Raw genomic sequence first — 25,776 nt, 5'->3', positions numbered from 1 at the left:
AGAAGGAGAAACAGCCACCCTTATAATCTTCGAATGCAAAGCAACCGCACAATCGAGAATAACCTGGGATACAAATATTTGTACTGAATTGTACTGAACTAAGGAACTAGGAAAGTACAAAAAGCAAAAAAGCTGCAATGCTTGGGGAACTAAAACCCACACTTTCTAATATTAATCATCATCATCAGCATCACCACACGCATTAGATATCTGAAGCAGTGGGTGATCGTGGCATGTCAAAACTCTATTAAAACGATTTCTCATAGAGGTGTAATTTTGGTCGTGTACAATCATGGTCACCATATCCTGTTTGTTTTGGCATTTCGCCATCATAACTGGTGATCTTGATAAAACAACAGACAAATCACTAAAGAGAGCAAATTGCAGACAAAGCAGTTACAAGATCATCTCATGAAGACTTCAGGAAGAAATTTAACAATAGAGACATTTCTAGTAAGTTAGTACAGCCCAGGATGTGAATTGAAATACCATCTTCACCCACTGCTTAGAATTGATAGATTATTTTAGATTGTAGAACATGTAGAAGTTGAGACTTTATATCGACTTGCTTGGAATCCACACGCTCGACTCAAATATATAAATAAATAAATAAAATAAATAAATAAAAACTCATCACTTTATATACACATCAATACTATAACCATTCTGGATTATGTGGGATCAACCAATTATTCCAATATCTATAAAGAACGAAATCACTCTAGTCCGAAATTCATGGCCCAAGCACTTTAGGAAGAATGGAAAAGGATCGTACTAAACGCCAACAAACAACCTTCACCCTTCACCGCATTACTTCTATAATTCTAGTTTTGTCAAGCACCAATGTCGTCCTCTATTTTGGACTTTACCAACAAAGACTAACTTGGAACTCCACCCCACAATCGACCAAAAAGAAGTGGACTGATCATCTACTTCCCATCCCTATTACCTCATCAAAAATCCTATGCGTCCGATAAGTATATTTTAAGGTGTGGTGATTAGTGACCGTTAGTCCATTATTGGGCATCGTGAGATGCGGTCTGGAGGCACGATGTCCGATTAATTATATTTTAATGTAGGAATCGAAACATCCTTCTCCCCCATCCATTTTGCTGAAGCAGATTTTCTGCAATGCAGCAACCTTGGTACCACCATCTCCATTACCTACAGACATTCCTGTTAATCTCAATGCATTATTCGCTGATGATATCATCATCCTTTCAGCGAACCTAGACCCAATATTAACCTTCAGAAACGTCCATCCTTCTGTTTGGTTCAAGAAATATAGGATCAGACTCAACGACTCATCCTCCGCCATATTACTTCGCCAATCTATTACATACCCCTTCCTTTCCCAACAACCAATGACGTACGCAATTTTGGACTTTATATCGAAAAAAGACTTATCTGGAACCTCCATACTAGGTTCAAAAGAATAAAAGTAAACGGAAGATATAATTTACTCAAAAGACTACTTTAAAACAGATCGAAACTCTCACTACAAAACAAACGCCTCGTGTACACATCATTGATACAAGCAATCCGGACGGAATCGAACTGTGGGGTTCAACCAAGCGTTCCATCCTCAAATAATCCTCCCAAATATTTCGTACTATTGCTCTACTTCTTATCTAACTTTACTGTTCATACATTCCTCCAAATCCAATTTTTCTTCGAAATCGTAAGAAGTCAATACAGATTCGTCTATAAAACCATAGCCCCTCATTCCAACCCCCAGTCCAACACCTTTCACCCCGAAAATCCTCTAAGACCCCTTCGCTTCTAAGTACCAAAGGCGATTTCTTTCCATTTGTATATTGTGTATTGCATTTAAATGATAACTTCTCCACTTCTCCAACAGAAACTCTAGCGCTTTTGTAACATAAGAATATTAATAAACGTTAGAAATTATTATTTGTTTGTAGCAAGAGGCTTTTACGTCATTTCTATGTTGAATTAGTCGTAGTTTTGAGATGTATGTTAAATTATTACAGTTACGTTAGATCGACTATCTAATTATAACTGGGCAATAGGCTTTTAAAATATTCATGATAATCCTGAGATTAATTTCATAATACTTATTCATAATACATTTGATATAATAAATATTAAAATTGATCTTCGTAACATCGCACTTCATGGTTAGATCAATTTTGGAAGGATTGTAAACAACTCGGAATTCATCCGCTTAATTATCAACGTGTTACGTTAACGCCTCAGTAAACACACAAGATCAGTAAACACACAATAACGTTATAAATTAATTGTAAAATATCAAATTTCTATTTACCCCTTTGTTTTGGGCAAGAAAGGTACGCCTCGGTTAAGTTTAATTAAAACGTCAAAAAATTACATTTACATACGTAAAATCATTGATTTTAATAGGTATGCTTGTGTTTATTTTCAGCCTACTAAAAACAGTGATTCTTTTTAACAACTAATTTATATTTTAGGTCGTTTAGATCACCTACGCGCAGAAATAAAAGTGAAAGGAGGAGATTCATATTCTACTCGGTGTACGCCTGGTTCATCGCTAGCCTTTTTACCGTGGGAGCTTTGGTAGCCAACAACACAGATTTGTTTCCTGCCTCCTTAAAGCCGAATATCGGCGTTAAAGTTTGTTTCTTCGAACGTAAGTATCAAGGCAAATCGGCTAAAATTTATATTCATAACTTTCGTTGTGGACGTATGAACGATATATACGAAGAACAATTTTTAGGACTATTTTGATTTGAACATAAATAAAATCTTACTTTCCGTCAAAAAGAACTGTAGTAACTGTCTCGCGTCATAGTTTTTAACGGCCACCATCCAATAAAAATGGTCATTATGGCATGGAGGCATCAGCATTCTGCAACTTTGGAAAGAGGGGATGAATTGACATTTCTTGGTGTGGTCTTTGGGATGTTGAACCTTTAGTATGGTCATTTTGGTCTACCTATCGTATTCAAAACACTATATTCAATTAAAAAGCAAAAGAACCGACTGCAATAATTCTAGCTCAGCAGGCTTAATCCAAGGGCACCCACACACGCACGCCACTCAATACCATCCACAAACCCCAGAAGTTGACCCAATGCTGAAATACGCCTGACAGAACCAGAAAACGTTCTTAATGGGAAGACAGTTTGTACTGGGACTATTGTAGCAGAACGTTTTGCTGAACTCCAGATTTATAAGCCGTATGTCCACCTGGGTCTTACAATTGAAATATACATAAATGAGTCATTTGTTTTGTAGTCAGTTTTGATCGTTTGTAGAATAGTCCTAAAGGCTGAAACGTCTATTTAGTACTTGTCTTTTAAGTCGCGTGTGTGGGTTTCAATATAAGTCGTTTATCAGTTTATAACTCAAGGAAGCTGACTACACGGTGGGAGAGGGATATTAATTAGAGCTGTGGTCATTTTTCAAAGAGTGAATGTGACATGTTCACGTTTTTGTATGTTTATTATTCCACCGCTTGAGCCACTGCTCAAGGGATGTGATATGAGTTTGCAGGTTGAGATGACAAGATCTTTATGAAAACAAAGGTTGGCGGTATCGTCTAGGAGGATATCGATAAGTATAGTTTCTGAAAGGGTAGGCCTGCGGAGTATACTGCTTGGGAGTTGGGTCCTAAGATACTTGTGGTACTCGTGCATCTACGCAATAGCCAACTGATAGAGAGGGGCCACGGACGACTTGAAAGTATCTATCGGTTAGGTATGATTTTAAGATCAGGTATTAGTTAAAAGAGAAGACTAAGCTTCCAGAGCAGCCCCTTGTACCATTCCCAATCGAACTTCTTTTTGCTGAAGCGTGGTAGCGATGATATTTAAACGGGAATGAAGAATGGGAAGAGGATTTTGATTTCTAGGATTTTGATCATTATGGGCAAGAGCCTAATTGGATGGTAGAATGATGAAGGTTATGAGGTTTTTAGGCATTGGAATCATTCTAATAAAGGAAATTTTCATTGGGATGGAAAGTACGTTATTTTAAGCATAGGACTGCCTTAAAAGATTAAATTTTATAAGTTATTATTAGTTGTCAACGTGAATATATTACTTTTTAATAAATCATACTTGCTACTTTTATCAAAAAAGAATCATTCCAAGATAAACCTTCTATTTGAAATTTACTTCTTTTGTTTTTCAATATTTTCTGATTTATGATTGTTTGTTACAAAAGTAAAAGATTTGTTATGCAAAGGTTTTTCATGTGTGATTTAACCGTACATTGATTTTGTGTTGCAGTTCGAACATATGCACACTTCCTGTTTTTTCTTGGACCTATGATTGTATTTGTTTGTAGCAACACTGTTTTCTTTATATTGACCGCGATCCATTGTTCAAATGTCAAAAACGAGCTGCATCGCGTAGCCCACAGCGTGCTGGCGGAGAAGAGATTCCAAGCCGACAAGTCCAAGTAAAACCGAAGCACCAAAGTTCATTATATTGTAAAATAATGTCATTTTCCTTACTAGGTTGATCATGAACTTCAAGCTGTTTGTCGTCATGGGTATCAGCTGGCTTCTGGAATCGATCTCCGAGTACGGTGTACAGGACTCTCTGGTTTGGGCCGCCCTCGACTTCCTGAACGCATCTCAGGGCATCCTGATTTTTTCGATATTCATTTTGAAGAAAAAGATTTTAAAAGCGATCCACGGGAAGTTGAAAGCGGTCGTCTGCAACGAGAAGCCGAAGAATCACAGGCCAAGCACGTCAACGCTTTTCACTGTTCTGAGCAACGAGGTGAAAATCGCTCACCCGCTGAAGAAAAGCACGTCCGACAGCATGCTTTCATGCGACAGGCTGTCTGTCGGCAACCCTTCTCCAAGAAAACTACCGCAAAGATGTATGTCTTCTGCTTGTACCAATCAATTAGGAATTTCAAGCCGTTTGATTCCTACGATATGATTTTAAAAAAGTTCATAAGCCGCTTTAATTGTGACCTTTTTTCAAGTATATATATTTTGCGACGAGAGAGTACAGGCAAACGCTATGCCAGTATACGCAAAATTACTCAATTTACGTATTCCAATTAATTCGATATTCGACTACAAGTCATTCCAAACTTTTATATTTAGTTTATACTTTTTGTTTTCTTTTTGCAACCGCTAATATTAGCGAACAATTGATTATATATTTATTTTATAATATACAGCCTAACAATTTTGCTGTTATAAATTAGCAGGGGAAAAAAGTTGAAAATTTGTTGTAAACAAACGTAAAACTTAAATTATAGAATCTCACTTCCAGTGGTAAGACTCTGCATTGTGTTATTTTTAATGATACATATTAAGGAAATCGAGAAATAACTTTGTAATAAATTAATTTTTCACATATTATAATATTTAAAGCACGCTTTATGATTGATTTTGATCTTTTTTGTTTGCCTACGAAGAGGTTTTTTATTTTTTTTAAATTATTTTTTAAATATTTTTTTCCAAGGGACAGGAACCACCAAGGGTCATGTTCGCCCTGAATCTTTGGCCTAGGGCTCCGATCCAGCCGGGCCGGGCCGATGCTCCAGTTATTTTATTTACTTTTCATTCATTTATTTGTTTAATTATCGTTATCAGTATAGTAGATCACATTTTATTTATTAAATTTGCTGTTATCAAAAAGCATAATGATTTGGTCAAATTTTTTTGGTTGTCCCCTAATAGTTCATCCAGCGTATTCGGGAGAGAATAAAATTTTCTTAAGTCATCATGCAACATGATAGTAAAATATGTTTTGTTGTTATTATTTCATTTCATGCTCCGCATACAGGCGGAGGGTCATTAAGTGACCTTTGGTAGTCCGGCATTGCCCTATTCTCAACCTACTCAATACAACCTCTTTCCGTCTCTTCAACCTAACCGAAATAAGCATAAGGATTTCATGCCATGTGCCCTAAAAGTAAAGTGTACATTATTTATTTTAACTTGAAACATCGATAAAAAAAAATATTTTATCACCGGCCCTCCGGAATCTGCAAATTGCAATCTGCAGAAATTGGAACGTCCCAATCTGGTTGCTGACTCTCCGCTTTTACATTTATTCTAAAACGATATCCTAAAATGGTAGTCTTTCGTTTGTTCAGGTTGTCAACTTTCAAATACGGACAAAACATAAAGATGTACAGATAATTACTTTCTTTTATTTCCAAGACAATCACCCCAGCTCAGAGTATTCATATCCTCTCCATTCTCGCTAATAAGTTCGGTCATTGCCGATCATCTTGATCTGCTTGTCCTTAACTTTTTGCCTGATCCATAACGCCTGGTCCATCGCCATCCTTTTTACGGTAAGAATTTTAGTCACTAACAACACAGATTTGTTTCCTGCTTACTTAAAGCAAACGATTTTCAAAAATCGTTTAAGTGACAACCCTTTTGTTCATTAACGACCAAATTACAGAAAGGGTTGAGCTAGATAGATTGCGGATTGCTGGATTGAATGAGAAGACAGTTTGCGGGACTGGGCCAGTTTTGGGACGTATATTTAGATCGGATTGGGTGGTATGTTTTGTGACATGGAATATTGTACGTAGAACTTTGGATCGAATAGATTGGAAACTCAATCGAGAAACTAGCACACTCAAAGAAAAAATATAACATAACCCACCAATAAACGCCCGTACGGACCTACGCGGCCAACCGAGTTTCTCACTGAAAATGGCGCAAGTGTAGACGGGTCCAGTAAGTGAAGCGGTTTGACATGTATTCACCGACGCACAGATCAACCTAGTAAATTTTATGCTAATATGTACTTGCCATTGGGAAAAAATCTGAATCCTGAGTAGTACCAAGGCTAAGGAGGCTAATGAAAAGCCTAAAGCTGGAAGGTGAGCTATAATGAGTGCATGGAGGAGCACAATAGTCCAATTTTGATGGACGCAGTGTGATGGGCTTAGCAGCCACCCAATACAGATCTTGAAATCGATAAACATAATTTGAACGGGGATTATTTCAAAGTTCCCGGAGGTGCTATAGACTTGTTAAATAACTTGAGAAGTATGGTGAGTTCGGAAAGACGAATCATTAGCTAGATCCTCTGTCCGGCTTGTCTGTCTATCCTCGTTGGTTCTGCCTACAGACATTTCCTTGGAGTTCTACCGTCTGTAGCGGAAAAACAAAGATAGTGCTGACCTTAGAAAACAGTATTAACTTAATAGAATCACATATACACACTGAGGACAGCGAAACGCGTCTGACAGACCAACCCGTCGAGGATAGGTGACCAAGATGATCAGTAAGAATCATATTACTGTTTCATCATCCCGAAGACCACAGAAGGAAATCTCACAATTTCCTTTACTTCCCAGACGTCACACACACCTCCAATACTACATATGTGGATTTAAAAATTCAATTAGCCCCGAGGTACCTGAACAGCGATCTGTGCCCGCTACCGTATCCCAAGCCAATGCACAAGTCCGGCGATGTACCAAAATTCAATCGATCTTTTCCAAACCTCTAATAACCGGGCATCCCTTATGGCAAGAAAATTTTATTTCGTCCTCATACTAACTGTCACAAGGGGGCCGCGGTAGCCAAGTGGTTAAGGCGTCAGACTCTCGGCTAGTAGATCCCGCGGTCGTGGGTTCGATCCCCACCGTCGCCTCTGGACTTTTTCTGACGCCTAAGGGGACCGGTGGCCGCAATTGAAAGAAATTGACACGGCTCTCATCAATGGAACGGGTGGGATCGGATCTCAGCGACCCTAAATTTGGTCCCAACCCCCTTCAAAAATGAGTACCTAAACCTGTACAACGGAGGCTCAAGTTCACATTTGTGTTGCGAGCCATCGCCCAAAATATGGAGCCAGGGATAAAGTACAATAAGCTGTACAGGTCAGCTGCAGTGCTCAGGAGGGAACTCCTCCAATCCCTGGTATCCATTGTAAAAAAGAAAAAAAAATGTCACAAACCATACACATATATTTTTTCATAGATAAGCGAACAGCAGAAAAAAAAGTCTTTCTGTCAAAGAAGAGGTGCGACAGACGTCAATGTTGTCCAAAGTCTGACTCTCAATTGTATTAGAGTTATTTCACTTTTCAGGTTAGTTCAACCTTTCACCTGTACGCCGTTTTTTAGTTAGCCCTATTTAACCAAAGTAATGATTTAAATTGATTCAAAATTTTGTGTAAAATCGAGAATAATTTCCCTCTTTTTTGAGCTCAAGGGGGTGAAGCGGCGGTACTGATCCGGATGTCGTGGGTTTGAGTCCCGCTCGTGACACTAATTTTTCATCTCACCCACACTGTACGTCAATCTTTCTACGATTGAAAATCTGCTTATCCGTTGTTAATCCTTCATAAAGAAGACTTAGTGGTCACTTCCCGGCAAAATATGCAATTGTGTTATTCTTGTAAGACTACGTACAGTATTGTCAGTATGACCTCTTCTCCGTGTGGACCAAACACAGATGTCGCCCATAACCTGTCACAGTTTGGCAGGCTATTTCTATTTCTTCGAACCAGCATTGGTACTAACATATAGTCTTAAATCCGCTGGGCCTACAGGTTGGGAAGCGTCGTGGCGTCTTCCGGCGGCTTCTTTGGAAGAATAGCCAGTTTTGAATGCTACTTCTCATCGGTCACATAAAACGGAACACAAAACTGATATTTTATTGGCTTTTTACACGTTGACCTTTTCACATAACTTTAATTTCAAATTTTCGACTTCTTCGAGAGCGAACCAGAATTTAGTGGAACTTCCACTGCAAAACCTGTATCTTTTTGCTTGTTTATAATTTTTTGTTCGAGCATCTAGACTCAAGCATAGAGAAAGCTCTTTTTTGGTCATCTGTAATTACCCTTACAGAATCTCGGAGGAAAAGACAATCCAGATCAAGGTGGTTCATCGAACGCCGATTAAAAAAAGGAATTCTAACATATCAGAGTACTTCTGGGGCTTTACAACGAACCTGACGGCTTCATAATGGACGCCACTAGTCTTTTAGATTGATGCGACTCAACGAGTAACGTCACATTAAATTTTCCGGGTTTGATGCCAATAAAATATTTTAAAAAAATAAATAAAATGAAAATAAATACTAAGAAAAAATGACATTATTTTCTGCTCAACGTCAGAAATGAATATTTCAAGACCAAAATGTTATATTTATCATTTTTATATAATTTTCTCGGGGGGGGGGGATATTCTTATTTCTTTATAATGCACTTCACTAATCAGCTATTTTGTTTTATTCAATGCTGAAAAATACCAGATTGCTCTTTTGTTCCAAAAAACCTGGATTTTAGCTGATTAAAAGTTTAATTTTAAATGAGTTTCAAGGATGATTTTTAATTAAGCTCTATCTAAGTGTACTCAGAAAAAAATTAGATTGCGTTGTCCTCTTCAATATAATTTGGATAACCGAATTAATTACTTTGGCACAGTCCCCGTTCTTTTTACGCATTTCGCGCAAAGGAGGATCATATCAGAATTTATGGAATAATAAAATGCACGATGCACACAACACGTAAGTAAACAAGGAAATCAAGTAATAAAAATGTGCTAATTTAATTGAATTAACTCTCAAATTTCTCGTCTTCTTAAAAATGTCTTAAAATCAAAAAGCTTCCAGGTTTTATAAAAATGCTAATCTCACACAAGAAGGAATTATTAACTTAGGGGGAACAAAACAGATCATGGGACTAGAAGACAAGAGAAAGAATGTTAGGAAATCATTGTTTCTGTAGACAAGGCTATGTAATGTAGCTTATGTACTGACAAGCAAAATTTCTGCCCTTAATTTGTCTCATTGTTTTTATTAATAAATATTTGTTTATGCTACGTTTTAAATTGGGAATATCAATTAGACGTAAACACACTTAATCCTTGATGGATTTTAAATGTTAATTTAAAATGTTTATTCAGTTTCATTTGAATTCTGAAGCAATAAACTGTTTAGTTTTCATATTTGTTTTCTTAATTTCAATTTTAAACTTAAAAATGCCACTCAGTGCTGAGGATGTTGAGCGTGGTGTGGCAATTATTGACGTTCCATGAGATATGTCGCTATTGCCATCGGAGTTCCTTCGAAACTCTGTGAGACGCCGTTAGACGTTTTCGAGAAACTGGGTCCTACCAGAGAATGCCCGGTTTTGGACGCCCTAGGGTGACAGAACCACAGGATGACCGTTGTTTTGACTTTGGGAATTTTGCTAAACCGGCACCCTGTTGTTCAAGCGATTCATCAGCTCCAGGAAATTCGAGGTGTCCAAATTTCGGAACGGACTGCTCGAAGAAGATTAAATCAGTATAGACTGATGGCTTTTCGCCCCGTAAGAAGACCAGAATTTATCAGAACACACAGTACGCACATTGCACGGCTCGCATTTGCTCGAGAACACAGCCATTGATCTTTGGACGACTGGTCTACTGTACTTTTTACAGAAGATTGTAGATTTACTCTATGATTCCAGATGGACGTGAAAGAGTGTGGAAAAGGCGAATTGAAAGGTGTGAAGCCTGTAGTTTTTCCCAGAGCCAGCCTTTTCAACGTAGCTCAGTGATGATGTGGGCAGTAATTGGAATGGAGAGTCGCCCAGAGATGGTTGTTGCTCGGGGAGGGTCTTTGACGGCCACTCACTATGTGGATGAAATTTTGTAACACCAATGCGTTGCCTTTAATCAGCGACAATTCTATTCTAATGCACGATAATGCCCGTCCACATGTCGCTCGCATAGTACAAACGTACCTTCAACAGCATAACATCAGGGTCTTAGCCTGGCCAGCCCGTTTTCCAGACTTGAACCCGACCGAAATTTATGAGATAACCTCAAAAGACGAATAAGAGCACGTCCGTCATTTCCTGATACACTCCACGATCTTGAAAGGACTCTTCGTGTAGAATGGGCTATCCTCCAGCAAAGAGTCATTTCCAGATTGGTAGAAAGGATGCCGAGGCTTCTTCGAGATGTAATTAAGGCGAGAGAGGAAATAACGCGATATTGACATGAATTAATACTCTAAAACAAAATTATAACAAATTAAACAAAAATTAAATTAAAACCAAATTTTTAAATGATTTTATTTTGCATTTTCCTTAACAATTTACTTTTTTTTTGCTATTTAGGCAAAGACTCAATTATTAAACGTTAAAAAATGTGAAACTTTGATTAATATTTAAAAATATGTACAAATCAAGTTATATTACAAGTGGGTTTTGCCTGTCAGTGTTTTAATTTAACAAATGTATCATAATATTTTCTATAGTCGATATTCTGTTGTTTTGATAGTTCATTTAAGACTTATTATTATTTGAAACTATAGTATAAATAAAGGATTGCCGTTGTGGGAGGGAGTTGTATGGTATAAAAGGGCTTGGCCAATAATGGGTGACTCCTTTTTTTACATGTTTTGTGCCATTCAGCGCCCAGCCATGCGCCTGAAAAGCGTTCTCATCTCCCTCGTTCTAGCGTACAACGATTGTCTCGGAGAATTCAGTTACACGGCGAGAAAATGTTGCCCGCAGGACCACTCGTTGAACGCCGGACTCGAGTGCGTGCCTTCGACCCACCACTGGCACTACCTGAACGTAACGACCACCGGACTTCCGAATTGCAGATTCACCGTCGAATTCGCGGAAGAAGGCGTTTCTGCTTACTGTTTCGACAATTCTTTCGAGACGGCTTCTTATTTGATGGTGAAGTCGAAGTGCGAAGGGTCGAGTAGTACGGGTCCGGGACGCCGAGTCCCTCCGATGAACTACGTCCGGAAATGCTGCCAGTTCAACAGGTCTTACGACACCTCCTGGCAGTCCTGTTGGGGGCCGGAATCCCGCGACACGGGCAGGCCTAGTGCTTTCTTCAATATTTTAATGTCCAGGTCGAGTGGAGGAGTGGATGTTAATTACGGGATGGAGATGTGCGACGAGAAACAGGTTCTTGTCGATTTCGTACTGCATTACACGCAAGTATTGCGTGATGAGAGCGAGGCCATCGTCTTGAGCGTTCCAGGCCGACCTGAGATGAGGTTCAACCCGGATGATGTCTGCCTGGATTTGACAGAGTCTTCAGACACTGTCGTGATCCGGGCTTGCTTAACGGCTGAAGGAGTCTGTTCTCCAAAAGGCGATCGCCCTTGCGTCAAGAAATGCTGCCCGGATGGCTACAGCGTCGTCGAAGGAAACTGCGCCAAAACAAATGTTGCACTTCCGAAACTAGAATTTTTCCATCGCCCCGACAACGTGGTATCTTCCCTCCGCGAGCCCGGCTTTAGCTTCGGAAGTCTGTGCGGTTTTAACAGTTCTGTTTTGCAAGGAGAAAATTTGTCTCTTAACTTACACGGTGTGCTTACAGACGGGAGGCACTTTTATCGCGATTTCTGCGTCGATCACTCAGTAAAAGTCAGCCCATATGCATATTACATGACATGTCTTGACGTGACGACATTTCATGACTCTGCCTGTATGATAACATGCCCTACCATAGTTTTTTCGACGTCGATCACTTCTTGTGTTTTACTCTTCCTTTCAGTTATGTTATATTGGTGTATGCTGAATTTCAAAAATATTCATAACAAAGCGATGTGTTTTTACCTTATTAGCCTATTTGTTGGATTTACATTCCTTACGATTTTGCGAGGAATCAAAATGAAAGCGGAGGAGTATCACAATTTCAGCAAAATATTAGGTAAGTACAGAATAAATAACTTGAACATATATATATATATACATACATACATGTTGGGTTAGAGGGTTAACCTATTTATTCCAAGCACTTCCTGGAGTGAGGCAGCCTATTTTTGGATCTCAGCATATTTGTCAATGGGAATGTGCTTGCCTTATAATAATAGCTATCCTTAATTTTTTATATTAAAATTATGATGTTATTATGTGTGTGTTTGTGTGTTGTATATACACACACACACACACACACACACACACACACACACACANTGTGTATATACAACACACAAACACACACATAATAACATCATAATTTTAATATAAAAAATTAAGGCTAGCTATTATTATAAGGCAAGCACATTCCCATTGACAAATATGCTGAGATCCAAAAATAGGCTGCCTCACTCCAGGAAGTGCTTGGAATAAATAGGTTAATCCTCTAACCCAACATAATAAAACTCACACTAACCTCAACAAGAGTAAAAATTTCACTGATCAATACTTTCACATATAGTTAAAAAAAATGTTTATTAAAATGTTACTAGTTAACTGTAAGTAACCTCAGAGGATCTGACTCTTAGCAAAGGCATCATCCTTACCTGATTAAGAAAAAGCCATGCTAAGTTGACACACAGACACTTCTGGCCAAAACCTGCATAAGTGTATATAAAGGTTGCTCGATGTGTCCCTCTTCATTGGATGGTGTTATTTCCTGACTCCATTTAGGAAATGTGTAGGAATGCCACCAATATGAGAACCGTGCTTGAGAATGCAGTGAATATTTAGGTCACTTGTTCCGATTCTTGGTGGAGACAGGGCTGTTTTTGTGTATGTAGCACCGATAAATATGTCGTTTGGGGTTTCCTAGTATGTTCGGAGCAAATGTAATTACTTGTGTGAGTGTGTAATGTGAGTGGGCCTACTGTAGAATATTGAGTACCCTACAGACCCTGTATTAGATTATTTAGATATAAACTAAGGCTAACTTAACCTAGCCTAACATGAGCAGTGGGGTGGGTAACATCTAGGTCTTACCTTGTGATTATTGCGTTACAAAAACAGGAATCGCCATTAGCTGCAAATAAGCAAGGCTCGATTCATTACACATGCGTATGTATGTACACACATGTGTAAAATTGAGCTTATGTTAGTAATCAGTAACTGAAGTCCTTTTATATAGCATAATAATAATATATTTAACACAAAAGACATAAAAAATTAATAATTAAACTCTTTAATCAATTGCAGTCTGTATTTCCTATCTGAAAAATTTTATTTATATTTTTATATAAATTTATATATGTAAATAAAAAATTAGGTGTCTATATTATTCCTAAATAATTATAATTGTTCATTACATTTGTCTAATTTATAAAACTGCTTTTGTGTTATCTTTAGTCTTTCACCCTTCCTAAAAATTATTTACATCTGTCAATATTAAGGACAAACACCACTGTTCAAAGAACTTTTCCAATATGATGACAAAAACAAGCACCAAATTATCGGAATATACCATGACTTTAATTTGGCTGTTATTGATGTGTATACCATTCTTGAGGACAGACAACCAACTAAACATAAAACAAACAAAAACAATACGGGGCTAAAGAGTTACCCATGCCTCACCCCATTACCCATCATCTGGAAAAACTACATTTTTTTATCCTTGCCAAGGTTAGATGTCATCCTCTTCATCTCAAATCTTGTTTCTTCTTATTGAATATATTAAATAAAACAGAATTATTCTTAAGAAAAGAATAAAAAACTTTAATGTAAAGACATTAACTAGTGGTAGTAATAATTATATTCTCCTGTTATAGTAGTTACAGATAACAGATCATACTGATACAATATCCCAAAACAATACTCACATTTGTATGAATCAATGGAAGTATTAGTGGATTGATGGTAAAAATATAAAAACGATAACTATTTGATATAAGCCATAATGTTTGTCTTTTATTATATATTTTTCAAAAATTCAAATCAATCCACCATTTGGTAGTATAATAAAATTTTGGGACTAACAAATAGATTTATCTGATTTCAATTGCCAATTGAAATAAAAAAGAATTGTTTTTGGAATCAATAAAATATTAAGTAAATATTAATAATATTGCTTCAATAAAATTAGCACTCAATTGGAAGAAAAAAATATTTTTTGGAAATAATATTGTTCATATCAAAGAGTTTCTTATTGAGAAGAAAATCCTAATTTCTTAAATGGTAAGCATTTATTCTATGCAGTTATTCTCAATATTAACATGCTTAAATTAAGCATTTTATTTTAATGCTTACGAGGTTTAATACAATTTACAGGGTATGGACATCATTTTGGGAGCTTTTGTACTTTTCTATGGCTGACTGTTGCAAGCTTCAGTATCTGGATGACTTTTGGGTATGCAACGAAGTACATGTAGGGTGAAATTGTAGATGTTTAGTCATAGCTGATTGTTTCTCAAACCAATCTATTATTGGACAGAAGAGCAAGAGATAAAACAAAGCCTATAATAGCTGTAGAAATTGCTTGGGTCTTAGCTGCAATCTATGTTTTTCTTATAATAACAGCTCATCACTTTGGGGTCGTTCGCGCTTTATCCGAGAATATGGTGGAGGAAGAATATTACTTAGACGGTAAGTGGATTATTACAAGCAGGATTACAATTTATTTTATTCTAATGTGTAATTTTTGTTTGAATTTTAGATAAATCACATGGTTCTCTCATTTATTTAATTTCTGAGGGTATTGTCATAGGTTGTGATTTTATACTTATTATGATGTCGGCGTTGAAATGCAAATGGGCTAAAAATAACTTCTCTCTTGAAGGGAAACAGTATCAAGCTAATAAAGAAAAGTGTGCTTTTTTAAGTTTAAATCTTTGAAGCTATATATAAAGTTTACCTTTTACTATTTTAGGTTGAAGACAACATTTAAAGTGCTTTTTGTGCACTTTGTGAACTGGTCATTTGAAATTATCTTATACATTTTGGAACCAAAGACAAAGATTCGGTGTGTTTTGGTTACAACAAATTCACTCCAAGGACTGGCCATTTTTGTCATATTGATATTTAAAGAATCATTTTTCAAATTATTGTACAGAAAATTAAAAAAATGTATGTGTTGTGTGACATCAAATAAAGTGAATTCCACCTCAGTGTTTACAACATAATTTATCAAGTGGGTTGTAATGTGATTTCAAATAAAATGAATTAAAAATCTATAGTCTTTAAAAATATACCAAATTTACTTTTGTAGAAGCTCATTTCTTTTCTATTAAAACCCTCTTATATGATGGATAATTAATAAAAATAAAATGTAGTACAGTGTATTGACAATGTAAAAGAGATACAGTTTTATAATAAGGCATTGCCTGGATTATGTGGTTTCACAGGGATTCTAACATAGTTGACAACATTCCAGTGATCGGTCAACAGCTTTGCGGCCATGTGGTAAGTACCGATCTGCCGTGGGACCATGGCGAACTGTACCTGCACTGAGGATTGCGGCATGATCCTGAAATAACAACATAGCACATTATTCTGAATTAGGATCAGTTTCAAAATGCCATACTTAAACTTTCTGAAAATCTTTACATTCAAACTGTCCAGTTCAGCCAAACTTAGAACAGCCTCTTCAATTGTCTCGAGGGTAGAATTAGTAAAACTCAACTCGACTATTGTTTTACAGTTGACTTTTGCAAATGGCTCTATCTAAAAGCCGTTATTTTAAATTAATTACTGTAAACGGTATTTTTTAGTTTGGCTGTTTTGAATCAAAGTCGGCGAACCATTGCTGCTTTAGTCACATCCATGAAAATGGACAGAAACAAGCAATCATGCAGGCCCAAAAAAAGAAATTTTACAAGTAAATTGTATGGCTCAATCTTATAATTCATTCAAAGAAAAAAATTTAATATATGCAGAATTATAAATGTATTTATGTATTATTATTTTTTGTTATTTTCTGAAAAAGCTAAAGTAATACTAGAAATAACAGAATAATTACAATATAAAAATAAAGTAAAGTAACCTGAAGTAAATGACCTGACATACTATAATCATTGAACGCCATGGATGAGGGAAGTCAGAACCACTTTAACATATTTTTTTTAAACATAGTACATACCTCCTTTTTTTCACCAAATTATCTCAATTTAAATTCCATGAGCTATGCTGGTATTTGAATCCAGAACTGCTAGCCTGGCAAATACTAGTCAGACATCTTAACGCCTCAGCTATGATGCCCAAGGTAATCAAGGTCCATTCCCATACCATTCAATTATCATGAGGCCTTTAATTGAGTTGGCCAACTTTTTAGATGATCCAGCCTTTTGTCGTTAAAGTCAAAACTTGCTTAGCTTGAGACTTAAAGTCATGACTGATTTCATTTAAGTTGAAATATGATTTCACACCAGTGTATACAATTTTATTTGCCATATCCAAACATTTTTAAATTTCTGAAAAGAACAATTTGGTGGGAGAAGGGGCAACATTGTTCAGCCGTACGAATGAACGTAACTTCTCTTTTTTTCAGTATTTTGTAGATTTTTAAGAAGTACACACTGGAACTTCTTCTAGTCATTCATAAGGATGTATGAATGTCAATTTTCAACTTCAGTTGCCCAAAAGTCCATATAAACATACATTCTTCAGCAATTTGGTCTCTATATTGTCTATAGAGATCTGTCCTTCGTTTTTCAAAATTAGTTTGTCATTTATTTAAGTACTTTATTTTAAATATCTAAATATTTTTTATTTTTCATTATTTGCTATTTTTTCTTTCTTTCATTTTCATTGTTTGTCATGTAGTAAAGAAATTGATTCTTTTTAATTAAGTTTAAACTCTTTAAAAGACAACCGGCAGTAATTTTCTGATAGTGCCTGGTCTTGCAGTATACAAACCTTCACAATATATTCTCCTGACAGAGTAGTAATAAATTTTGGTCCTCTGGGCTAGATGACCAAAATTTGTGAATACACCCAGACTTGGAGCAGGGAAATAAAATGAATGTGTATTGTATAGTGTGAGAAGGCATGGTGATGTAGGAATATCGAGTACCCCACTGCCTAACTAAATGAATGGTATGTAAATAAGAAAAAATGTATTTAAGGAGGGAATGTGTTTGGTTAAATGAAACTTGGCAGACTTATTATTGTTGATTTGATGAAGAAAATTAAGATGTCTAGAACAATGTTTAGACCCAAAATACACCGGATTAATTAATTTGGTTGAAGCAAACTAAAACAAAAAGTATTATTCAGAAATCATGAGATGTGGTCTGGTCACCAGACCGCATCTCAAGATTTCTGAATAATTATCGATTAACGGTCACTAATCACCACACATAAAACAAAAAGTTTCATCGTGGCAGAATTAATCAGTCATTGAACCCTGGTTGTGAAGACTCCTTTTCAGTTACAGTCTGACAATATGACAAATTACAATATTATATAGTAGTACACCCAAAATATTTTGTACTGGCACTATAATTAATTGGAAATATAGCTTCTGATGAACAGTTATTCATTGGACTATTACTTTGAAAGAGTCATATACATTTCTTGCTATACCAAAAGCCTATATTGTACTTTTAAAACTACTTAAATTTTCCTTCTTTGCTTCTAACATTTATCTATGTCTGGAATTAAAAAAAAAAAAAAAAAAAAAAAAAAAAAAAAAAAAAAAAAAAAAAAAAAAAAAAAAAAAAAAAAATATGAATATTAATCATTGGGTCCGCCACGTTGTCAATAGCAGCAGTCGGTTGTTTCTTGAAAGATAGAAGCGAGGGACTTGGATAAATGTGTACATATCCTACTTTTTTTGGTAATGTTTGAAGCAAACCTAAATGAGGTCCTTATAAAAATACGGTTAAACTTACTGAAACCATCAATTCAGGCAAAATAGCTCTAATGAAAACACATTCGTAATAGTCGTAAGTATTTTCTTTCACGTATGCTTGCATCATGACTTTGAAAATACATTCATTAGATAACTTTGGTATATATTCCGTCGTTGGAACCATAAAAGTGTGGTGTCGTGCTGAAACAATAAAATTCATATAAAAATTGATTTGATCATTGTCAATAAAAATTTTGAAACATACAGGACTTTGGCTCCAAATATATAAATTTTCTATCATCTTTTACACAATCGACAAACTGCCCAGTGCATAAAACTGAAGCCACTATCACCCGGATTTCTACACTATAATTGGCAATGTTGGAAACATTGTTAACCCCAAATGTGACACTGAAAGAAATAATTTAAAAAAAAATTGTATTGATCTTAATACAGTTTAAATATTTACCGTATAGTTTCATTAATCTTGAAGGTCTGATTAACACTTAGATCAAATGATAAATCATAGTTTTCATTATTAACATAAAATCTCTGGAATAATGGTTCTTCCCTTGTGAAAAGTACAACTTCCTTGATTTTTTCTTCTGTTGTCTGCACTGTACATTGTTTAGTACAGTACAAAAATAGTAATGGTAAACATTAAAAGGTAGGTAATTAATGATTGAAAAAAAAAAAATGCTAGAAATATTTGAACACTGAATTTTTTACTTACCTTTCTGTTTTTTGTAGTATGATGTAATATTTGACAAACGCCATGAATTTTCTGCCTTTGTCGCCACTAATGAGCCAATACTAAAACAAACCTCTGAAAATTAGATCTCACAATCAATCAACTCAGACTGTATATATTACCTTTTAACATCAACGGTGACCAGTTTGATTGGTAGGTTGTGGCGGAAAAATTTCCAGATGATACAGTCCGAATTAAAATTTCCGTAGAAAGATTTGTTTTGAATTTCCTTTTCCATTGATATTTTTTTAATAAGTCTCATCGGGAATGGGCCCTGATCTGGTGTGAGTCCGTACCAGCCGGTCACTTCCTTATTTGCGCAAATTCCCCTTGCCCAAACTTCTGTGTACACAAAATAGCATCTATAACAGAATGAAACTCAGTTCATATAAACAAATAGAAAAGAAAACCATTTTTTAAAAATATTTTAGTTTTATTCCTAAACTAATCAGTGTAATTTATTTAAAAAAAAATTAATTACGCTATTGAATTCATTTTTCTTGCGAAAACATCAGACATTTCATTACTGGTGTATAATAAATCTACTGTGTAGATTGGTTCTATTGGATTGATTGCCCAATTGTAACAAGTCACATTTCTACATCCAACTCCCAAAGTTCTCAAGCCTGCAAAAAGTAAAAGAAGTAAAACCGATTGTTTGATTAATTAATCATTGATATGTGTGATACATGACACAATGAGAGCAGAGATGACATGATGGTGTACATATTTAATTGGAGTTTTCAACACTGAAAACCTATGCAGTAATGTATTAGTCCCAGTCCAGATGGTCATGTCTGTAGAGTAGTTTTCCGCTTTCATTTCCTCAACAATACCTGGAGGGTGTATAATCTACTAAAAGAGTGATTTACTTTTTGTTCAATTCTTCCAACATGCTGCAAACATACTGATTCGGCGATCTTTTTCATTACGAGGGCCAGGCTTCCACATTCGGCCAGCGGCAACTTGCCGATGTTTTGTACCAGGTCTACTGCGAATTCGAGCACTTGTTCTTCGTACTGTGAATACTTCCAGAACACTTTTGTTATAGAGTTGTGAATCCCTCGGAAAATAACCCCAACATCTTTTATAATGTATTCAAATCTGCTTTTTGGATCGGGGACAAAAGCCTCATCATCTAAAGTGAAATACAACACTTATGAACTTAACTTAAAAAAAAAAATTATGCATTATATTATACATAAAAATATATCAATATATCACATCAATAAATACTGCATGAAATTACTTTTATTCCAAGCATTGAAAATGAGGAAAATAGGGTCTTCCATTTTCCAAGGGGTGCTGCTTTGGATACCGTTGTCCAACCATATTTCCATATTCCATTTTCCTATTGCTGAATCATGCGATGACATGACCTTTTTAAAATTGCAAAAATTAGTGTTAGGTAGAATTATAACAACAAAGTGATCAGAGTTATATCGCTTGCGCCATGTTAAAATGATGAATGATTTCTATACTTTCCAACAGAGCAGGGGGGGGACAGATTGAACTTTAATTTTCGATAAAGAATTTTGTGAGTTTTTAGATTTTAATTTAATTAGGCCTCATAAAGTGCACTATCTCATTGATAAAAGTGTTATATGTTACTACGTTACTGCAAGTAGCCCAACATTTTTTTATAAGCTCAGGGTAATAGTCCCCCCCATTCATAAAAATGCAATAGGTAAAGATTTTTTCCTGATTTGCAATCATAAATTTTATACCATTGCAATAAAATAAAAAAATATTTTTTCAAATTGTTGGGCAGAACTGAAAACTCAGCTATTACTACTGGGAAAAAAATTAAAGCACTTTGAGAAGGAGAATTAATATCATTGATTTTCATAGAAATAGATGGGTCAGCTTAATTTTTTACAATTCCCAAAAAAATCATAAAGATTGGATATTAGGATTAAATAAAAATACTTGACTTATTAAATATGTTGATGCACATTAATGAATGTGTCACATTCTCAATTAATTATACACAATTTTTTTCAAAATGAAAAATTTGTGTCACAGCGGGATTCGAACCCACGACTTTCGGCTCAATACGCCGCTGCTCTACCACTTGAGCTACTGTGACTTCGATCGCCCATGCCACAAACTTCTCATTTCGACTCCCCGATTTTATTCTAATTGTAAGCAAATCGCGGCTTCATATAGAAACACTTTTTATTAACGATTGTACTAGATTAGCGGGACTGTGTACGATTCACAGGTGTGATTCTAGATTAATACTAAATTTTATCAGCTTCTATTAAATATATAAATACTCAATTAATTTTACACAATTTTTTTCAAAATGAAAAATTTGTGTCACAGGCGGGTAAAAGTTTGAGGCATGGGCGATCGAAGTCACGGTAGCTCAAGTGGTAGAGCAGTGGCGTATTGAGCTGAAAGTCGTGGGTTTGAATCCCGCCTGTGACACAAATTTTTCATTTAGAAAAAAAATTGTGTATAATTAATTGAGTATTTATATATTTAATAGAAGCTGATAAAATTTAGTGTCACATTCGTTACTAGGCCTTATTTATATTGTATAAATAAATAAAAAACAAAATAAAATAAAATGTATACTTACAAATGTGCCGCATACGATAATTTTAAAGGAATTTTGATTCATGCAATGACTGAAAATTGGTTGAAAGCTGATGATGATTGAAATGAATATCACATATTGTGTACTGATCAACCTTGTAAATTTTCAAATATGGTTGGGTAATTAAATATATCTTAACAAAGCTAGACATTTGTAAAATTGATATTGCTGATTCAGTCTTTCAGACACTATTGAGATTCAAAATTTTACCAGAAGATAGACTTTCTAGTGTACAACAGAAAACAACTAAATTGAAAAATTCAGAACAAAATGTAGACATTTTTCACCTTTACATTGTGTTAATGATATATGTATAAATTTTTGTTAAAATAAATAAAAATATCAGTTTTACCAGAATATACAGAGTTTTTTCATCTTGAGAGATGAAATCCCAGACAGCGACCCATTTTCCTTTATCCAAATGTGCCGTTTGCGTTTTCTTAGGGGTGATTGTAAAGTGTGTATTGTCTTCTACTGAAGCACTATCTAGATCTAGCAGAATTAAATGGAAACACAAAATTAAACAAATATCGGATTATTATTATTTTTTTTTTTTTAATTGTAAACCCAAAATAAAACAATTCTTTTATTTACCCTTTGCATAAATCAATAGTTTGATTCGTTCATCAAGGCCAATAGGACGGTTAAGAGTTACAGTAACTCGGAATGGCTGACCTCTTCTTATAACAAGCTGTGGGTTCTTATTTCTCTTCATGACTTCGTACATATTTGATTTATGGTAGAATCCGTTTAATTGAAAGTTTAGATCCACTTTTGTTATAGATGGTATTTGTTGGTTCATGTTTTGGGATTCTTAAATGTTTCATTCAAAACAATGATATTAATAATAAGATGTTAAAAAAACAAAAATTACCGTAGTTTTCTGCCATTAGTGCTCCTGGTACATTGGTCATCATTTTGAAATTCTCTCCTAAACGCTTGGTCACTAAATATGGTATTATAATTTCATTTTCACCTTTTGCAGATTCAATTGAAATGTTTGAAGTTTCTGAAATGCTGTGGGAGATTTACATTAAAGCAATGCTTCATATTCATGATTCATAATTATAATATAAATATATAGGATTTTTGTTCTATTAATTTTATTATATTGCTAATGTCCCAACCTTCAGACTTAACCACTGCTATCCATCTAATGATAAAATTGCAATAAAATGAAGTCACCTTCTGTTCATAATTTCAAATGACAGATTACATCCCAAGAAATTAAAAAGTTATGCATTTGCTTGGATTGGAAGGGTGTGCCTTGTGGGCTTCTGTTACCCGACCAAGCTGTTCAATCTATTTCATATTGCACACATTAAAGTGATTAAATTCAGAAATTGACCAAAATCAATTGGCATTGGCTCATCACAAGGGTATTGTTTTTAAGTAGGATAACGATCACCCTTACATGTTTTTGCAGATGCATCATAAATTATTGGAGCTTGGCTGGGATGTGCTACCCCGCCCACCACATTCGCTTGACATTGCCTCTTCAGATTTTCACTTATTCTGGACTCAGAAAAACTTATTATTGGAAAAAGTGTACGCTCACTCGAGGACTGCAGAAAATCCATTGAGGGGTTCCTTGCTCCAAAACTGAGAAATTCTGGAAGGAAGAAACTACAAAATGTTTAACTGTTTGATAGCAACAGGTAGTGGAACAAAATGCTTCATATGTTGATTAACGTTTACAAGCATTTTTTGGTGAATATCAGGAACTGGAGGAGTTTCCCGTGAGCATTGAAGCTCTACACGGCTTATTGTACTCCTACTTGGCTCCATTTTTGGGAGCTCGCGACATGTTTGTGAATAACCCCCCAGTGTGCTGGTGTTCATCTATCAAAATAACTCATTTTCGAATTGTTGGGACCAAATTTGAGGTCACTGAGATCCGATCCTGCTTCAGACCTTCTATTGACTGCCACGTCAATTTTCATTGTGCCCACCAGTCTCCTTAGGCGTCAGAAAACAAGTTCAGAGGTGATAGTGAAAATCGAACCCACGACCGCAGGATCGACTAGCAGAGAGCCTGACGCCTTAACCACTTGTGCTACGCAGTGTCCCAACATGATATTTTGTTAGTTGTGTAATTGGTCTGAACAATTAAACTTCAGGTTCATCACCCTGCATAATTCACTAATTTCCATTATGATTATGAGTTGTATATAATATAATTTTTTTTTATTAACCATGTTCTATTTGATAAATTATGATTTTATTTTATTTTTGTAATAATTTCATTTGCTGTATATTGTAAAACTTATATGCAGTTTAATTTTGGAATATACATTACATAAAATAATATAAATTAACAATTTAAAAACCAAGTTTGAAATTGCTTAAATTAATTATATTATCATGATCGTAGATAATAAGATGTTAATCTATATAAAATAAAAAATATAAATTAGTACAGGTGTTCATTCTTTAAAACATATGTTGAATACATCAAAATGCTAGCTTTGCTATATCAGAACAGACATTTATGGTTTAACTTACGACGTTTGCGAACTTTGAGAACTCATTGTGAATTGTAGATCTTTTTGTTAAATATTTGTAGATATGTAGTCAATTTTGACAGTTGTCCGTTCAGTGTTAAATGTAAAAAAGTGTGAAATTGTTTTTGCAAAGTTTTTTCAGCTGATTTTATTTGTTTTGTCAAATAATATATTCATTTTTCACCCCTGAGTTCTGTTAATGTTTAAGTATAATTATTTCATTCTAGCTCTCTTGCAAAATGGAATTTAGCTCAATAGATTATTGACATTATTTGGAGATTTTATAATCATTAGTTTTAATGTCAATTTTATTAAACTAAAAAATTCTTATAATTTATTTCTGTTGATTGATTGATATATGGCTGCAACCATTTTTATCATGTCTGAAAAATATCGTAGTTTGATTTTTTAATATCAGAAAATAATAAACAACAAATTTTATGCCATGTTTGCTTATTAGAAGACTTTATTCTTTTATTTTGTGGTAGCATTGGTGGGCTGAATCAGCAGTGTAACCCTGACGTATCTCGAGCATGGCTGGGTGGCTGGCAGAGGATCTGAATCAAAGAAAAGAGATAATACCTTACTAATAGGCCATACGAGGTTGACATATGGACACTTGTTTTTAGGCCAAAGCCCACTTATGTGCCTAACATGTAGAGAAAGGTTGCTCGATGTGTCCCACATAATTGAGGACTGTCATTTCTTGACTCTAGATATCCATATGTGTGTGAGAGAGTAGGATTGCCATCCAAGCGATAATTGTGCTTGAACACAGCAATGCATCTGGGTTCTAATTTTTGGAGGAAAGACTGTTTTATTGTACTGTAGTACTTGGTAGATATTTTGTGTTTCCAAGTGGGAATGAATGTATTTATTAGAGTGAATGTGTATTGTGAGCGGGTAGTTGTTATGTCTATATATGTATATAATTTTTATTTAATTTTGATTTACAAAATAATTTTTAAAAAATCACACTCATAAAAGTTCATTTCATTTCGATAGTCCTAAAAACGTTTTATTTTATTTTGATATTAGAAATTGCAATGAAAAAAATTAAGAACAAACGAGAAAATAATAATTTCTGTTTGTTTTAATTTAAAAAAATTATTGTTGGTTTCAAAATTTAGAAAAGAAAAAGAGATAAAATTTGCATTAAATATCATTATTTAGACACTTTTTAATGGGGGTGAGACGATATAGGTGTCTGTTGTGTCTCTACACAGCTTACCATAGTAGAGCATATAATAATGGACTGTAAAAGGTCAGCAAAGAAAAAAATACAACATCCCGAGTGACAAATGCACAGCCTTGAAGCACGATAGCAGGCACAGATCGCTGTTCCAATATCATAGGGCCATAAATATTTTTAATTGTATATAGGATCTTTGGGTCTTCATTTATGTGATACATGTTATTTATTGGTATGTAATTATTTGTAAGAATGAAGGTGTTATCCCTCTAAT

General features: G+C 35.0%; 4 protein-coding genes across 4 annotated transcripts in view; 3 read left to right on the top strand and 1 right to left on the bottom strand.

Annotated features, from left to right (window-relative positions):
• The window catches only part of LOC106665591 (intraflagellar transport protein 80 homolog), a 29,604-nt gene extending 24,270 nt beyond the window's left edge, over nt 1-5,334 (top strand). The window contains exons 20-22 of the mRNA XM_024227010.1: nt 2,454-2,632; nt 4,236-4,407; nt 4,466-5,334. Of these exons, the coding sequence (XP_024082778.1) occupies nt 2,454-2,632; nt 4,236-4,407; nt 4,466-4,898 (784 nt within the window). The 3' untranslated portion in view covers nt 4,899-5,334. The remainder of the gene's footprint in view (nt 1-2,453; nt 2,633-4,235; nt 4,408-4,465) is intronic.
• A 5,858-nt stretch (nt 5,335-11,192) lies between these two features.
• Nucleotides 11,193-12,619, top strand: LOC112126941. The gene is made up of 2 exons (XM_024226986.1): nt 11,193-12,458; nt 12,530-12,619. The coding sequence occupies exons 1-2, from the start codon at nt 11,316-11,318 to the stop codon at nt 12,617-12,619; spliced, it is 1,233 nt and encodes a 410-aa protein (XP_024082754.1). The 5' UTR covers nt 11,193-11,315.
• Nucleotides 12,620-14,713: 2,094 nt separating this feature from the next.
• Nucleotides 14,714-15,835, top strand: LOC106665600. Its single transcript, XM_024226988.1, has 5 exons — nt 14,714-14,837; nt 14,931-15,027; nt 15,094-15,245; nt 15,316-15,466; nt 15,529-15,835. The coding sequence occupies exons 2-5, from the start codon at nt 14,999-15,001 to the stop codon at nt 15,779-15,781; spliced, it is 585 nt and encodes a 194-aa protein (XP_024082756.1). The 5' UTR covers nt 14,714-14,837; nt 14,931-14,998; the 3' UTR covers nt 15,782-15,835.
• An 86-nt stretch (nt 15,836-15,921) lies between these two features.
• On the bottom strand, nt 15,922-24,456 carry LOC106665764 (annulin-like). The gene is made up of 15 exons (XM_014392464.1): nt 24,312-24,456; nt 22,681-22,823; nt 22,401-22,619; nt 22,159-22,298; nt 20,451-20,580; nt 20,110-20,339; nt 19,891-20,053; nt 19,683-19,827; nt 19,324-19,563; nt 19,184-19,263; nt 18,920-19,067; nt 18,716-18,861; nt 18,491-18,651; nt 16,183-16,322; nt 15,922-16,125 (listed from the first exon to the last, which is right to left on the bottom strand). Exons 1-15 carry the CDS (start codon nt 24,335-24,337, stop codon nt 15,966-15,968), a joined length of 2,271 nt encoding a protein of 756 aa, XP_014247950.1. The 5' UTR covers nt 24,338-24,456; the 3' UTR covers nt 15,922-15,965.
• Between the last annotated feature and the right edge of the window lie 1,320 nt (nt 24,457-25,776).

This window comes from Cimex lectularius, unplaced genomic scaffold (genome assembly GCF_000648675.2).
Source record: "Cimex lectularius strain Harlan isolate CLEC.00 unplaced genomic scaffold, Clec_2.1 scaffold104, whole genome shotgun sequence".
Lineage (NCBI taxonomy): Eukaryota > Metazoa > Arthropoda > Insecta > Hemiptera > Cimicidae > Cimex > Cimex lectularius.
The sequence above is the reverse complement of the archived record's forward strand: the minus strand, read 5'-3'. Positions and strand labels throughout refer to the sequence as shown.